Here is an 18,274-nt window from a genome sequence, read left to right as displayed (position 1 = left end):
AGAAAGCCCTCGCACAGAAATGAAGACGCAACACAGCAAAAATAAATTAATTAATTAATAAACTCTTACCCACAACATCTTCTTTAAAAAAAAAAAAAAGAGTGGCAAAGAAAATTCAAAAGTTTAAAAAAAAACATTTAGCTTTAAAAAGTGAGAAAGCAGAAAGCTAAATATAGTATTATGTGCAATCTCAACTTTAGAAAGGTACACTAAAAGAAAATATGATAAAAGGTATCAGTGACTCTATAGACAACAGCCATAAACAGAAAGATATCATAAAAGGGTTGATCATCTTGTACACATATACTTATAAACATGTAATAAAGAGAATATGAGATGAAAAAAGGAAGTCGCAACTAAGGAAACCAAAGGGATTGCATAAGAATCTCTTACATATTCTGATCTTTAGACAGTAAAATGCAATATGATCAAAGATATATATATCCTTGATGTGTATATGTATGAAAGTATATATATGTGTATACTTGTACATGTTTGTTTATATATGTATGTATATGTGTGTATATTGGAACATATTGTGGTCTTGATTAATTGATAAATTGATGTCAGACTGAAAGAATGGAATTAGGATCCTAAGACTGGAGTTAACATACAGGAAGATTGCAACAAGATACCAAGATATCAATAACAACAAAACTATCCAGTGATATAATGGGATGGTTTGCTTATCAACCAAAGGAGGATTTAAGCAGATGCTGAGTGACCAAATAGAGAGAACATTGCAGAGTGAACTCTAGAAATACGTGGATGGTTGAACTAAAAATGTTCCAGTTCCTTTTCAATCCTTAAAAACTAAGATATTCAATCCAGCTTCTCCTGGGATTTCCCTTCATCCAACATTCATCCCACTCATCATATAAGCCTCTAAGAATTTTTTTTCTAATTTATTCAATTAATTGATTGCTTCAATTATTATCCATATCTGGGTACTCTTGACTTTTCAGTCACAACATTCATGACCTTCCTCTCAATCTTCACTTCATAAATGGCACTTAAGTTTCCATTCTTTCTTTTGCTGGCTTGTGAACATGTCTAATCAAATTAAGTTGCAGTTGGATGCCACCAACTTTTACTTAGTACTCTCATGACTAAAATGAATACTTTATTATTATATTCATTTTCAATTTTCAAGTGTAGAGCTAATTGACTTACCATGGGCACTGGAAGAAAAGAACATTGCCTCAGCAGAATGTCTGGTTTGACATATCTGCTGGACTAGTTTATTATATTGAATCACAAAGATATTATACCAAACAACCAAACAACAACAACAGAAGCTTGTAATTGGGTTATACTGATCTCGAGAGAATGTTGTTTCAAAATCTCTCCCTTACAACTCATGCCTACACTTACCAACTCTCACAGCCAGGAAATTATTGTTTATATCTACCCTCAGTTTTTCACCCTGTGGTATAAAGTCATTTCCTTTTTCTTGATTTTCTGCAGCTGGATATCTCAATAGTAGAGTGATATTATTTTCCACAAAATGAGAAACAGAATAAGGTCATATCAACCATAGAGATCATGTGTAATACTGGTCATAATGATGGACCCAAAGAAGCATCATAGAACAGGTTGGCAGCTACACGTGCTGTGCTGGAAACACAATATTTTGAGAGCAATAACATGTCAAGTTTGCCCAAATAAGAGATGTTAACAGCCACATATTTCCATGTATTGAATGGCAACAGTTGTAATGAAAGTGAAATACATTTTGTGCAGATCAATAACACTCCCTAAACAATTTACACACCATTTACTACTTCTCACTATAGTATGGCAAGTGGTTTTTGGTATTCATTCTAGAGATAGGTACAATCCTAATGTACTAGTGAAAACTAAAGTTGATTTTTTTTTACTGCTCTAATGTAAGAGGATTACAAATTATTTCACTATGCAAGTACATGCAGCTTAATCTGATGTGTAGTATTTAGGACTGCTAAAATCTGCAATTACTAAGTAATTTGGAATTTTTCTGAACAATTACGAATCTCTGCATGGATATAAAGAATATGTTACCTTATAAAAATTATCTTGATACAAAAATTACAACTTTATCTTTCCATTTATTTCAGGTACATATAAATAGCTTACATAGCTAAAGGAAGGATAGTTTTCTATTTCGATTATAAAAAAATAAAATTGTGATTTAAAAAACAACAAAAAAGAAAGATATGCCTAAATTAAAATAAGTAAATAAATGTCAAGATTCCTACAGAAATAAATTCCTTTTCATTATCCCAAGGAATATGTTGACATTTACATTTTGGCCAGCTGAGGTTCAAATTAGATAGCTCCATAGGTAACAGAGACCCAGAGGCCTGTGAGGATCTGGAGGACAAAGATGACGGTTCAGTTATTTTCCCTGAATGGCTTATCCAGCTTTGGCCTCAGCATGGGGCAAGGTATTGGGAGGCTGATGCATGCAGCCATGAAATTACGCATTTTAAGTCTATTTTCTTAATTAATTTAAACATGCTTCATAAACATACATGCATTTAATCTGAAAATTCCTGTGGCCTGGTCACTGGATAGGATCAAGGCTCCCTAAGGTGAGAGAGTTGATCCTATTTTTCATGAGCTTTTTAAAGATGTCTCTTGATAGAGGAAAAAGAATGCTTGAAATTGGAAGACTTGGAGAAAAATCTACTCTTCTTCTCTTTAAGAAAAAAATTTTTTTTTTGAAAAATGATGTTGAAGAACTTGCTGTCAGCAACTGCTAGTTTGCCTGATAGTTAAGAGAGCATAAAAAAATCTGCAGGGGTATACATGTTGTCCCTACTGTGTGATACACAAACCACGAATAAAGAAGGCATGAGTAAGTGAACACAGGAGCAGAGCTCAGAAGAACAAAAAGACGACAGATAGAATTAATGACATTTGTGTCAGATATTCTCAAGACTGTTTTTTCTTGGGGGGTGGGGGTACGGGACAAAGGAATGGTTCATGTGTTACCAGAGTCTCATAAAGCTATCATTTGCCTAGTAGCCCCCAGCTCCACCTCTAGCCACCCACAGGCTCACAGGCCTTGATCAATGACCCTGAACATATATCCATGTCTAGGAAGCAGTTATTTTCTCTAATCCTGGAACACACTGAGTCCCGCCCATCTTCTCTTTGTCTTTCATTCCTTTTTTTGATGAATACCCTTCAGAATTTGCACTGTATTGGAAAACATGGAACTCTTGCTGAGCTCATTTTTCTCCATGAGCATATGCTGTTTTATCATGATTTGCACAGTTATAGTTTTTCCTCTTTGGAAGGTTAGGCCACCTGCCCCCCAGGCTCCTACTGCACACAACCGCAGTGCCCTACACTGTGGACAGATGCTGGGCTCATTTTCTAGTCAGAATTCGGTATTCGTGAAGTCAGAAAGAAACTACTCTTGCTAAATCAATACACAGCAGAGTTGTTTTTTTTTTTTTTTAAAAGACAGCCCCACATCGGAAGATCAGTGAAGTTAAATAGCCAGCCTTCCACTCACCCCTGAGGATGCAGAGTTCTAAAGAATAATAGCAATTTGGTCAGCAAAGAAAGATACCTGCTTGGATGTGAAGCTATCAGGTTTCTAAGCAAAGGCAGAATGGTTTAAAGACAGAGTAGAGAAATTTAAGAATTTAGCCAGCAAATATAAAATGGCTAAACTAGACTTTGCTGAAGCAGCTAATTTTTCCCAGATAAGACATCCTCATAGGTTTATTGTACATGGTCAAAAAACTGAAGCAAAATTCATCTGTGGATCAGACAATGATTTTGCTAATTACTGATTTTTGTAAAATAGAGATTTAATTCCTGGTTTATCTTTTATTTACCATGGCCATGCTCTCTGATAGAATGAGATCACCATGTGATGACAATTATAGACATTGTTCCATGCAGCCCAGTAAAATTCCAGGGTTTAGATTTGATCATGCAGTATATTACATAGAAAGCAAATGTAGAGAGGTAAATATTCTGTATAAAGTATTTCAAAGGAACCTTGTGATTTCCTATATTAATTTTAACATGAAATATCATTTCTAAAAGCAGACTCATTTTTTAGATTCCCAGGTTTAGCAAACAATGCTTTATGCTTATTGATTAAAAGTTTTCTAGCTTCCTAATAAATCAATGTGCTGTGCTGTCTCATGATCTAAATTCCCCACACTCAAATGGCAGGTAGTAAAATATATGTATCATGATTACCTATTGAATGCAGTCATAAAATAATATATGACAGTCTTTGAAATTTCAAGGCAAACATGTAAAGATTAAGATGAATAACTGTCAATTAAAAAAATAATAAACCTATATCTTCTTTGAACCAAAGGCAACAGATATAAAATCATGGTGGTACTTACCACGGTGAAGTTCATCACTTTCAATATCCAAATTGTCATGGCTAAGTTAACTATCATGGTAACCAACAGCAGAAGGACAAAGAAGTATAAGCACCTCTTTCGCCATCCATAAATTCCCACTGGGTAAAGTTGTGCATTCTCAGCCCTTGGCAGGTTATTTTGTTGTGTTGCTAGTATGTACTGTTCTCGTGTCATCTAAAAAAAAAAAAAAAAAGAAAGAAAAGAAGTATTCAAAAATAAAACCAAAGATTTTTTAAAATCAAAAGGCACAAGATATCTAAGAATAATGGTGAGTGCTCACACAATTATTGATGAGTAATTAAAATTAATTTATTTAATTAAAATTAATTGAAATGTTATAAACCCCCTCAAATGCTTATCACTGGTTTTGCTTTTCAAAGCTATTTAACTACCTGTTACATCTCTAAGATGTGTATCATTTTCAGCGGGGTTTGTCCAATCCTAACATTGACCTTTGCTCTCAGGAGTCTGTGAAGATTCTCAGCAATACTTCCATTTGTCTAAAGCCCAGTAACTGTATGCACAGCCATGCTACTCTTGGAATGGACTTTATCTGTTTTTCGGAGTAGACAGAGGCCAACTGTACCACAAGATATTTTTGTGGCTTTAAAAATTCAGGATAGGGCTTCCCTGGTGGCACAGTGGTTGAGAGTCCGCCTTCCGATGCAGGGGACACGGGTTTGCGCCCCGGTCCGGGAAAATCCCACATGCCGCGGAGCGGCTGGGCCCGTGAGCCATGGCCGCTGAGCCTTCGCGTCCGGAGCCTGTGCTCCGCAACGGGAGAGGCCACAGCAGTGAGAGACCCGCGTACCGCAAAAACAAAACAAAACAAAACAAAGAGCAGGATATAAGGAGCTCAGTGTATATGTTTTAATAAAATGTCAGTGTGTTTGCAAAAACCTATGGAAAGAAAATCACTTTTATTTAGAATTATATAGATATAACTATTTAATCAAAACTTTTATTTAGAATGTTATTTATTTTAGTTGTATTTCAATGAGTTATCAGTATAAAATTGATCTCTGAAAGAACAAACAGCATATTTACTATCCTGTAACATAATACAATGATATCAGCAGAAGTCAGTTTTGGAAAAGAGGAGATGGTATTCTATGGTAGTATATAAATTTAGGTTCTAAATTAGTTCTTTCAAAGAGCAAATGCATTATTTACTATCTGATAAAACCTAAAAATATGGATAAGAAATGTCAAGGCATATGTACTGGGTATACAATTTTCATAATAATATATTCATTACCTGAAGGATGGAAACTTTAAATTTTATAAAATATGATTTTCTATAGAACAATAATTGTTCTTTTTTTCTTTTTAGGTTTTTCTCAGATTTCTTGTGCATGCAATTAATAATTAATACACCAACAGAAATAATGCTGAATAAATTATGCAATGATAAAAACAACATAACAAAGAATTTAAATTACTTATTAAGTAGTACAAAATATATAATGTAAGATTATTAATTTATGGTGTTAACTGACTTAATCCTACACTAAATAAAATGTTGAACTATATACTGAGAAATGAAAAATACCCAAGTTATTTGGCTTTCTCCCATTTTTCTTTTTATTTTAGAGCTATAACTTCAAATTGTATTAATGCACTGTTAAATACTATCGTTCCAATTTTTTATGAGTGACATATATTATATGTAAGAAAATAAAAATAGTTTCATATGTTAAATTATAATTTAAAATATATTAGAAGAGCTAATACTATTAGATGATTAAGAACAAATTCTTTCATAATATAAAACATTACCTTTTTCTTTATTGTCATTGTTATTATTTAAATTAATATTTAATATTTTCTTGAAAGTAGCCCAAAAGCTTTAGACCTTAATTCCAATTTGGAGTGGAGATGTGTAACTTACTAACTGCTACAAAACGTAAAGTTATACAACAGGTGACAGAACACCACAGGAATTTGCCTGAAGATTCTGGTGGAGATTTTATATCTGACAATGGCTATTATTACGAAGTAGAAAATACATTATAGGAAGACGATAAAGGGACCTCTAAGAACCACCACAATTAAAGGGAAGAAAAAGGAAGAGCCATGTTCTTCAAAAGAGGAAGAGGATGGACGTGAGAGTGGAGCAAAAGAGCCCAGAAACCTGATTATGTCCAGCTGACAAGGAAGAGACCTTGCTTGGTATAGCTGGTCTCTGAAGTCACAAGCAAAATGCTGTGACTATTCACACCATGCATTGTCTTTAATCTCATATTAAAGCAAACTTCCTTTTTAGAATATTCTATTTCTACAAATTCTGTTTAGACATGAAGGTGAGATTAACATGCCTTAGAAAAGAAATGAGAACTGAATAAGTATCTGAAACAAAACAAACACACATTACAAAGAAAATGGGCTTTCAACAATAGAATTGATTTTTTTTGGTAAAGCATCAGAAATTCAGTAAATATATCAAATGCCTCTAACAATTTGAAAAAGCAAATAGCATAACAAAAAGCCAAGAGAAAAAGTTGTCAAGAAAACAAAAAATCTGTTATTTAATTAAAACTATTTTACTACCTCAAGGAATTCAATGATATTTTCTTAAATAAAGATGAGTTTAACATTTTTACTTTATATATGTTGTTCATCACAAAATACTTCAGAATATCCAAGCTGCAAAAAGACAACAAGACTATAGAGTTTTCTTTAAAAATTTCCTTCTTTCTTAAGTCTCACAGACCTGAGTGTTTTTCAAGATCACAAATGCGTTCACAGTGGTTACAGTGCTCTGTAGAGAACAACATACAATGCTTAAGAGATTAAGCAAACTACCCTATATTTGAAACTTTTACAACCTTCGCCTGAAATGTTAAATGCTGACCCATTTTCAAGTATTAAACATATTCTGAAATATCTCGGTTCCCTTGGCATTATGAGAATTCCATAAACAAAATAGAAAATTGTTTAAGTGTTTATTGTCATTCTAAAGGAATGTAACAAATGTACACTTGCAGATATACTTATTTTCTCAGAAGAGCTAAGTAAACTTCCTGAAAGAGAAATGGCCAAGATTTCCTGAGAGAATATATATCACTGTGCTGTCTCTCTGGTTAGTCCTCTCTACTTCCTTCTGAAATATAAATTCAACATTCTCAAAATTATTGCTTTGCAATTCTTTTGGTTTGCAAGGTTGTGACTACCCCTATTACTGGTTATTACTTAAAATAATAAGGACTTCCTTCATCTTAGTTTTGCAGTTCTATTTCATACTATATTTTATGTTTAAAAGCATTCGTTAGAGTCAAGTAACTTCTAAAACACAGTCTTTCTTAGCTAAGGTTGAGGAAGTCTTCAGCCTTCTTGGATCCAGATGTTTATCAGCATTCACGTTAAGATAAATACATTTATTTGTACCCTCTTGTCATTCAGGGAAGGGCTGATTTAATTCTGGACTTTGCACTTTCTAGACCTTGTGAACTTTTCAACATTTTTCTCCAAAGGTATGGAAAATCTGGTTTTCAGAAAGGGTTATTTTATTCAGTAAATTTAATAACTTAGTGTGTAAATACTAGAAGAGAATGAATTAATCATTCATTAATCACTAATGACCTAAACATGATTCACCACTAATAATCTAGCTCTGGAGAATTCTGGTAAAGTCTACTGAGCTGGATGGAATGGGCGAAAAATTAACTAAAGCATCAGAGTCCATTGCCTACTACTCCCCTGCCTCACAGAAGGGGACAACAGTACAAAATACTAAAGCCAAGGTAACGTTATAAATATTCCAATCTACCTGGCATCATTATTTCGGTATTTTGTATAAATACTCAGAGCAAGGCACAGTATTTGAGACTCTAGTTTTCATTCGACAAAATATGTTTTTAGTGACAACTATGTGCAGGTAGAGTTCAAGTTTGCTGCACTCATGAATTTCACATAGTTATGGAAAACACAATAAACCAATAATGTAAAAAAATTATGTGTATATAGAAAATAACATATCAAATAGTGATATGTTCTGAAGATGATAAATACAATATAATGGATTCATGATATAAGCAATAAAATATTAAATAGTGATAGACGCTATGAAGATAATAGGCATGGTGATATAATGGGGGCGTGGGAAACTACTTTGAAAGTGGTAGAAAGAGAATGCCTCACCAAGGAAGTGACCCCTAAGATGAAATTAAAAGGATGGAAATCTTCTATAAAGAAAGTTAAAGGAGATCTTTGAAGATTTATCTGAAGGCCGAATTAGAGTGGGCTAAATAGAAAATGAAATATGAGGAAGTGGAGAGAGTATAGACAGTTTTTGAGGGGTAGAGAAGAGCAAAGGAATGGGATTTCAGATGAGAATATGAAGTCAGATGTTGGAGTATTAAATCAGGGACCAGTGTGAGTTTATGTGAAGGATATGAGAGAGAAAATGGAAAAGCAATGAGGTTACTTAATATGGGACCAATAGTCGAGGTGAAATCTGGGATACAGAGACAAGTTCTGCATTCTCAGAGGTGTGGTGGCCAAGGAACTAGTGACAATGACAGAAGATCAGCCAGGCAGCTGGGCTTTACAAGGTGGGAATAAAGTAGACAGGTTATAATGATCATAATCCAATGAGAAGAGTTCTTGGTCTTAGTCATGCACTAGTATTCTGACTCACATCAGCATATGCAAAACTGAAGGTAGTTGCACCGTGGTTAGAGTTTGCAGGTGCCTGGCTCTGGGACGTGTGGCACTGAGACTCACCTGCTCCACAGCCCACTTAAACAGAGGCTCCATGACTACAAACTTGCTCCATTTGGAGTTCACTGTATAAGACCTAGAATGCTCATGGGTATAAGTACCATCTTCTCCTTTCCATCCCCACAGTCTTTCCTCTCTTTAAGTAAGGTTTTATTATTTATTTTCTAAAATTGGGAGTAGAGAAAGGAGGGCGTTTGTGAATATAATTAGACATGGCATCTCTCTAGACAAGAAAGGCTAAAGCAAATTCGACATGTCTTAATATTCATGAGACTAGAAGAAAAGAAGAGGTTAAAAGAGATTACAACATCTGAGATAATTGTTTTACATTGCCATGGCTAAATTAAGGGTAAAAATAAAAGCTATTAATGGAATACTCTGTTTTATGTTTTGTAAGGAAGAAATATTGTCTGAAAGGATGATCAAGTGACCCGCTCACGTTTGTATCCTTATGATCCTAATGGCGGGGGGGGGGGGTCTGAACAACTTAAATATGGCAGTGAGAACTGAGAAGTACGGAAGTGAATTGTAAGTCATCACTTTTTTTGAATCTGAGTTTTACTAAGAATAGAAAAAGGACTCTCGGACTTTGCCCAAAAGCATGAGGACATTAGAAAGTTAGTTCAAGCCCAGGTATTGAGAACCTGTTCTCTCCAGTCCGGATTTTACCACTACATTGTCAATCTGATGACAAAGGTGTAAAGAGAACCCAATTTTATATTTCAAATCATATAATTGATGTAATTGTTTTTAAAATACCACATTTAACACTATTATAATACTACTCACATCAGTACTGGCTATAACACAGAGATGTAAGCACACAGACTGGAAGGAAATAGCAGATTATTTGTTTAACTCACTATTTCATTCCTTAAAATTAAAATATAAATTAAGAATCTCAGTTTTGCTCAGACCTGTTCCCTGTGTTCCCTGTTATGGGAAATATGAATATAAAAGAGAAGCATGTGTCTCCTGGAAAGTAAGCTAGATAATTTGGGAAATTGTTTTTAATTTCTGATTACAGAGCTAACACTTGGCACATTCAAGTAGCAATATGCAACAGCGTTGTGACCATAAAAATTGAATCTCAGTTCCAAAACCCCTTAACCCTCTCACTGGGAATATCTTAGATTCCAGGAGAAGTGGTAAATCATGTTGGTGTCACTGCTCATTAAGTGTTGATCATGTTAGATTTAACACTACAATTGTCTGTTATTTGTTCAGACAAGGAATGGGCACAGCAAGTGCAGTCTCAGATTTACGTGCCAAGCTGTAATCCCAGTCTGGCCATTCTATTCTGTACATCCTAGGGCAAGCCACTTAGCCTTCCTCTCCCCCAATGCCCTCTGCTCTCAAATGAACGTTACACTGACTTATATAAGAGCAACGTGGGAGGAGAAAAGTAGAATGCTAAAGTTCCCCTTTCCTTTTAAACAGTAAAAATCCTCATTTAAGAAACTGATCTTCCACCTTTTAGCTAGTGGTCCCCTCCTTCAGTGCCGTATAAGTATTTATATTAGAATTCATTTTAAAAGACATGCTGGAAATATCATTTAAAACACTAGATGCTTGAAGTGTCCAAATTATACGGCATTAACTTTACACAGCAGAAAGGCACTTTGTTTTCTGTTCCCAGAAAATGAGTCTCTAAACAGCTACTAATGTTGAGAGAGACTGAAAACAATAAAGTCCACTTACCATGGCAATTGAAACTTCTCCTTACCTGTGATACTTAATTCTCAAAGGCACATTCCAAGAAGACGGCAGTTAAAAATTTCTATTTAAGAAAAATGTCCATTTGGAATGAATTTTTTTTCCAGTTGGTTTATGGAAAATGCTGTAGTCAGATTTTATAGCCTGGAAAAGTAGCAGCCTAGCAACTGAATTTCAAGAATGATGAAAGATATCTCAGTCAAATGGAGCTACCTCTTGAGATGAAATAGAAGAGGACTCCAGCCAAGGCTGACAGTAAAAAAGAAACCTGAATAGACATTAAAAGCGCAACACATTCCCAAACGAATAAAAATTTTAGAAAAATGTGGACGTTTACAGAGAATGACCCAGTCATCATTCTGAGCTTATTTTTGCATATTTCATGTACTCTAAAATGAAGCACTTTTACATAGAAAATACTTTTCCAGTATTTAATTGGATGAAAACTCCATCACAGTTTTTGGCATTTATTCAGTCACAGACTTAGATTTAGGTTCCTAACAATAAAGTCACTCAATTCTCAGACCCCCTCATGTGCTATTAAGAGAAAATCTTAGCCATTAAAGTGATTTTGAAGGAGGCTGGGAAGTCTTTTGCCCACTCAGAGTTGTATCATCACCGAGAGATGAAACAACACAGGTATGGGATTTCCCTGGTGGCGTGGTGGTTAAGAATAAACCTGCCAATGCAGGGGACACGGGTTCGATCCCTGTTCCGGGAATATCCCACATGCCGTGGACCAACTAAGCCTGTGCCGCAACCTCTGAGCCTGTGCTCTAGAGCCCGCGAGCCACAACTACTGAAGCCCATCTGCCTAGAGCCCGTGCTCTACAAGAGAAGCCACCACAATGAGAAGGCCATGCGCCGCAACGAAGAGTAGCCCCCGCTCACCGCAACTAGAGAAAGCCCTGGCGCAGCAACAAAGACCCAACGCAGCCAAGGATAAATTAATTAATTAATTAATTTTAAAAAACAATAAATAACATAGGTGGTTGTGAGCATCGTTCACACTAAGATTGCATGCATAAGAAGCCCATAGGAAAGCACTGCTACACATGCACAGCAGGAGGAAAGGGAAAAATCTTTAAGGAAACACAAATTTGCCAGAAACATGGCTGGAGAGCTTAACTGGGCAACGAGAAAGCCCATAATATTTAAAGCAATAAGGATCAACAGGAAAACATGTTTAAAGGGCAATAGTAAGAAAGAGAATAGGAGAAAGAGTAAGGCTTATTGGCTTTTTTTCTAACAGCAAGCAGAAAAACTTCAAGAGAACAAGAAAGATAAAGTATGGCTTCCACAGCCTTGATGATTAATTGGACAGCACCACTGGTTGTGAAAAATCTTGCAAACAAATTTCAAAATACTTATTCTATTGAAAGTCACTTTTTTCCCACTTTCACAAACTTAGTTACATTTTACTACATTAATTTAAATTATTTATAGCATAGTCAAATTTGGCGTTTCTTTGTTTTGTTTTGTTCTGTTTTTTGGTAAAATTCTCTGATGTGTAATGAGCTCTTAAGAAACGTGTTGTGCTTGAGGTTAAGCTCAGTTTTGGAGATGAGGAAAAGAGGAGATTCATGGAGAATATATTTTAATTTAGAATGTACTGCTTTAAATGAATTAAAGATGACTTTGTAAAGATCCACATGATCTCATCAAAACAAAGTTTTTATCCCCAGCATAACTAAATGTTCACCACCTGGATGAAGACAAAGCCACTGGGCCAATAATTAGATTTCAAATCTCTTGAATTTTTGCTTTAAAGTGGGGGAAAAAGATAGGGCCCATTTTTGATATAACAAGTTAGTGGCAGAGAGGAAATGCAGACCAGTTCAGCATCTGATGCCACGAAGGAAGGGTGTAGAAAGAAGCCTGAATAGTCATCATGAAGTGGGACCTGTGTGGACAGATATCTCCATCAGTGCTGGGGAGATGCCGCGTGAGGGTTGGCCCTGATCCTCCGACTCTCCCTCTGTGGAATCTCAGTAGGAGCCACTCAGGAGAGCATGGGCTAGGAGAAGAGGTGAATGCTTCATCCATCATTACTCATACTAACCTTGGTCAGGCACACCTAGATTGTGAGTAAAACCTGTCTGTCCACCAGGGGTGAAAATTGGAAAGAGAAATGGACTGATGGCACTCTGATTTTAGTTTATACACCACCAATCAGGCTCTTTTCAGTGCTGGTATTAGAAAACTAAATAAGATTAACTGGTTATTCCTCTCAGCTGAGGAGATCTGATGACGATGTATGTGTTGTATTCCTTTCCTTGCAGTTGTTTTATTGTTGTTTCTTGCCTTAGCTGGGGAAGGGTAGCACAATAAGCCACCCCCACGTATGCCACTTCGGCACATTGATTCTTTTGAGCTACTGGCACTTGAAAAACAGCAAATACAGGGAGAGGATTGCTCTGAACTCCCCTTCCCTGCCTATAGATGGATTTAGCAAAAGGAACTCAATTGTCATAAATCCCCTCCCCAGGAGTTGCATCAACCAGGGCAAATTGACTCGTGTCACCGGACAGGAGACTAGAAATGACATTACACCCAGACCCACTTTGTCACAAACTATTCACACCTCCCATCTATTCTTCTAAGGACCATTCATATTTCCTAAACCTCATTTACTCTCCCCTAAGAGACCTACATTTCCTTCTTCTTTCCCTATTAAGGTGGTATTTAAGCCTGAATTCTAAGCCACTTCTTTGAATTATTTCCCTGGGCATCTCTCGGGCATGCAGGAGGGATACATTTTAATAAAATTCTGTTTGTTTTTTCTCTTGTTAATCTGTGTTTTATTATAAGATTCTCAGCCAAGAATGCAAAAGGGTAGAGGGGAAATTATTTTTCCTGCTTTACACTCACAATAAATGCCTTTGCTTAGAATTCTTTTATAGTCACCCTAGCACCAAACACAGAGCTAGATATGCTATCAATGATAAATTGAGATTAATACCCACTTTTACTGAATACCTGCTCCATGCTAGGCATTCTACTGGTACCTTTATTGTTGATTCAGCTGAAATCAAATTGATTTTTATATTAACTCAGAAAAGGGGACACTTTAGGAATCATAAAGATGCCATTTAGTATATTACTATTACATCCATGGCCTTCATTAAATAACTCAATAAATATTTGTTGACTCTATGGATGGATGAATATATTTAGAAAGCATAGACTTCAGGCAATTGGAAACATATTTAGGGAACATGGTGAGAGTGAATGGAATTATATGAGATTCAAAATAATATACAATTGTGGACATATTTTCTCCATTTGTGAATTGGAAAGCTGTAGCTTTTTCATGTCCTTAATGGATCAGATGATACCTCAGGGATGCTAGGGGCATACTCTTGAGACAATGATACTTAAAAACATATCTCTAATTTGAACTTCAAATATAAGCCCCAGTTCTGAATCTCCAGCACTCTAAATTCGGAAGCTTCTGAATCCATTTAAGTATGTACAATTGAGCTATTTATTCGTCCCCGTGTCTCTGATTCTATGGATAATAGCACAATATTTTAAGTCACTGTACTTAAAAAACAAAGAATTTTATTGATGCTAAGATCCTATGTCTCTTTTTTGGGAGGTGGGGAGCATATAGCTCCATCTTTATTTATTTTTCATATTTTCCACATATATCTGTTTGTATCAGTCCTTATTGTCAGCATTCTGTTTTAGAATTTATCATAGCAAGATTAAAGTTTTCTCCCTTCTGACTTATTTCTTGCCTCTATTGCTTAGTCTCAACACATATTCCCAAAGCGTAAATACCATCATGTTTATTCGTATATTAAATAAAAGTCAGTTTAGCACTTTCTACTCACAAGGCATCTTTCTAGAAGCTACAGACGCAGCAGTGAAGATGACAAACAAAAATTCAGTTGTCACAGGTTCCCCACCCACCCACCCAGGAGTTTCATCAACCAGGGAAGATTAAGTCTTGTCATGGGAGAGGAGACTAGAAGGTGACATCACACCCAGACACACTTTGTCCAAACTATCACACCTCCCATCTATTCTTCTAAGGCCCCATCTTCACCTCCCATCTATTCTTCTAAGGACCCATTCATCTTCAGTAAAAATCTTTACTCTCCCCTAAGAGGCCTACTTTCCCCTCCCCTTTCCCTATTACGATGGCATTTAAGCCTAAATTCTAAGCCACTTCTTTGGGTTACTTATTTTTCTCCGCTATCTCTCAGGTATACACGAGGGATACATGTTAATAATCTGTTTGGTTCTCTCTTGTTAATCTGTCCTTTATTACTAGGGCCTCAGCCAAGAACTCAGAAGTGTAGACAGAAAATTATTTTTTACTCCCTCACACTATGAACACTGGTCCATGGGGCAGGAAACCAACTGGCTGCACACAGCTGGTTGTTGTGCTCTCGTATGACCCGCCCTGCGCTTTCTCTGTGTGGTAAACAAAGCTTTCTGAAGAGCTTACACAGAGGCCAGGCTCCATATTCTCCCACTTGTTCTCTTATTGCATTATACAAAATTATATCTTTTTAATAATTGTATTCTCTCCAAAGATCTGGAGAGCTGTATTCCAGGCCACAATACTTAATTTAGGCTTCCACCTGATGATCTGAAAAGGCCATGGCCATATTATAAATTGGTGACCTTCGTAAATTGCATTTAGCTAGTTTAAAAGTACCCATCTTACAGTCAAGAAACTGCACAGATAGAAAGTTCGACTAGAAGAATATAAAAGAAATGTTTAAAAGCATGTCAATTGCTAGTTCTAAGAATAACTGAAAATATCAGTAGCCAAGGTGAACCTTGAGATATTTGTGTGTGTGTGTGTGTGTATGTGTGTGTGTATATGTGTGTGTGTGTGTATAATTTATATGTATATATAAATACATTTATAATACATTTATATTATTTACTTATAGTACATAGTATACTTTAGAAAAGGTAGGTTGGAATGAATAGAAAAAGAAACAATAATAAAAATCACTGGTTTAAAACACTTTAAAAAATCTAATTTAAAAGAGCTAAAATCCACATATTTTAATTCATTTGAATCATTGTATGGATTTAATGATGAATTACAAAGTACTCATTCACTACATTATTTTCACGATACAGTATTAAGGTGAAATTGCAATAATGCATGGTCCAGTGCCATGTGCAGAATTTTGCACTTTAACAGTACTTCGGTGCTCCCTATCACATGTGTTTATGCCCAGCTTGTGTTTGGTCATATTCTTAAACTAGAAAGCTACATGTTTCCATGTAATCTGAAAATAAAGCAAAATGAGTTAGTTTACTTTAAATAATACCTACCCAAATTACTTTCTATTAAGAAATGAAAAAGAATCCTTTTCAGTGAAAAAAGAACCACATTTTAACACTGAATGATTCTTCATTTGAGGGAAAGAAAGAGAACTAACAATAATAATAGTAACAGGAAAATGATCTCATTGAGATTGTCATGTGCTAGATAGTAATGTCCAACAAGTGTTACTCATTTAATCCTAACCACCACAACCGGACCCCACGCTGCCTATGGCCTGAGTACTCAGCTAGCCCTTGACCTAGGTTATCTCATGTATTCATCAACACCACTCTACAGAAGTTGATTATTGCAAGTCTCATTTTAGTAGAAATTGATTTTTGGATTCGGGTGTAGAGATTGATATGGGAGTTATTGTTGATGTTTTGGCTTTTTAAATTATGTCACACTACTGTCCCAACAAATATTTACTGAACACCTACTCCATGTAAAGCATTTAAAATGCATTTACGTATACACCAAACCATCTCTAGTATGCATAAACAAATAGGCAAATGAATGTAATCTGTGCTTCTCCACTGTGAGATTCTGTGCTTACAACTTACCATTATTTTTCTGCTATCATATAGAAATATCTTAGATATTTCAATTTCTACCTGATCTTATCTTTGATATTATCAAATTAACTTTACAACTATTTTATGTACTTTCAAACAAGAAAGAAATAAAAGAAATAAAACATTCTCAACGATATATTGGAATGATATTCAACATTCTAATCTGCTCACAGTAATGAAATATATACATGTTTTTATCTGAATTTCATGAATTGGGTAAAATTTTATGTGTCCTTTCTAGCCAATAGGCCATGTTTTACTAATTGAACATATTCTGTTCACTTATTTATTTCCAGGGACAAACCATGCCTGACTCATTAAAATAATGAATAGTCACTGAAAAAATGTGGAAAAGAGTGAAAGAGTGTGATTTTTAAAATTTCAGCTTTATTGATTTATAATTGATGTAAAATTGTAAGATATTTAGAGTGCTCATCCTAGTGATTTGATATATGTGTACACTGTGAAAGGATTTCCTCCCATCTAGTTAATTAACATATCCATCACTTCACATACCTATCTTTTTTGTGTGATAATATTTAAGATCTATTCTCTTAGCAAATTTCAACTATACAATACAATACAATGTTATCAACTAATAGCCACTGTTTTATGTGAGCTCCTCAGACCTTATTCATCTTATAGCTGAAAGTTTCTAACACTTTTACCAGCCTCTCTGTATTTCCCCTACCTTCAGCCCCTGGCAACCACTTTTCTCCTTTCTGTTTCTATTAGTGAGTAATTTTTACTTTTCTGTTTCTATTTGCAGCATAATAAGTTGATATGAACTGCAATAACGTACACTCTACAGTACACAAGGGATCCGGGAAATTATGACAGACTTTCACAGTCCTTGTATACCTTTCCTTTCGTATACTCCACCTTGAACTCTGAAACCTATTTTATTAAATTTGTGTGGAATTTGGGGGAACAATATACATTTTGGAAATATACATGCAGATTTGGTGATAGAGAGATGGCAAAGGTCTGATGACAAATAGAACCATTTATTGTAACTAGGTGACTCACACAGGTGTCAAGCTCCCCCTAGCCACCACCTGTGTGCACACTTTTTCCAGTCCATACCTAAGCCTCCACAGCCCACCCCAGGAAGGGGGGCATTCCCATGTCTACCAGTTTTTAGCAGGACAGCCAGATCCAGGGGATGGGCTCTCCTCTGCCTCCCCTCCTTCCAGCTACCTCGCAGGCTTGGGCACTCGCTACAGGTAGTGTCACATTTTCTCTGCCCATGTGACTGAATAACCAATCAGAAGCATTCTTCTAGAATTTCACTGCAACCGAGGTTATATATTATCACTACTCTCAAAAATAGTTTGGGAGATTTAGAAAAAGTAAATATAATTTAATTAGAGTTAACATTAATATGTATAAGTGTTTAAATGTTTGATAAATTCTAGTAGACACAGTGAGGGCCATTTTAGTAAATTCAGCAATGAATGAGGAGGTGACTTCTAATTTTATTAAATATCTTCAAAAAGATTGATGAAGAAAAGGGAATAAAATTTGGATTCATTAGCCCATAAAAGAAAAACCCTGTTCTGTAAGGGTCTAGCATATTC

General features: G+C 35.5%; 1 protein-coding gene across 3 annotated transcripts in view; it reads right to left on the bottom strand.

The window, feature by feature from the left end:
* The window catches only part of SGCZ (sarcoglycan zeta), a gene marked incomplete at both ends in the record, with an annotated part of 903,085 nt that overhangs the window by 311,273 nt on the left and 573,538 nt on the right, over positions 1-18,274 (bottom strand). For all 3 annotated transcript variants that reach the window (XM_082680528.1, XM_082680530.1, XM_082680529.1), the window contains one exon: positions 4,362-4,556. In XM_082680528.1, the coding sequence (XP_082536654.1) occupies positions 4,362-4,556 (195 nt within the window). The remainder of the gene's footprint in view (positions 1-4,361; positions 4,557-18,274) is intronic.

The sequence above is a fragment of the Grampus griseus genome (assembly GCF_964374135.1).
Source record: "Grampus griseus genome assembly, chromosome: 21".
Lineage (NCBI taxonomy): Eukaryota > Metazoa > Chordata > Mammalia > Artiodactyla > Delphinidae > Grampus > Grampus griseus.
This window is presented reverse-complemented; position numbering and strand designations above follow the sequence as displayed.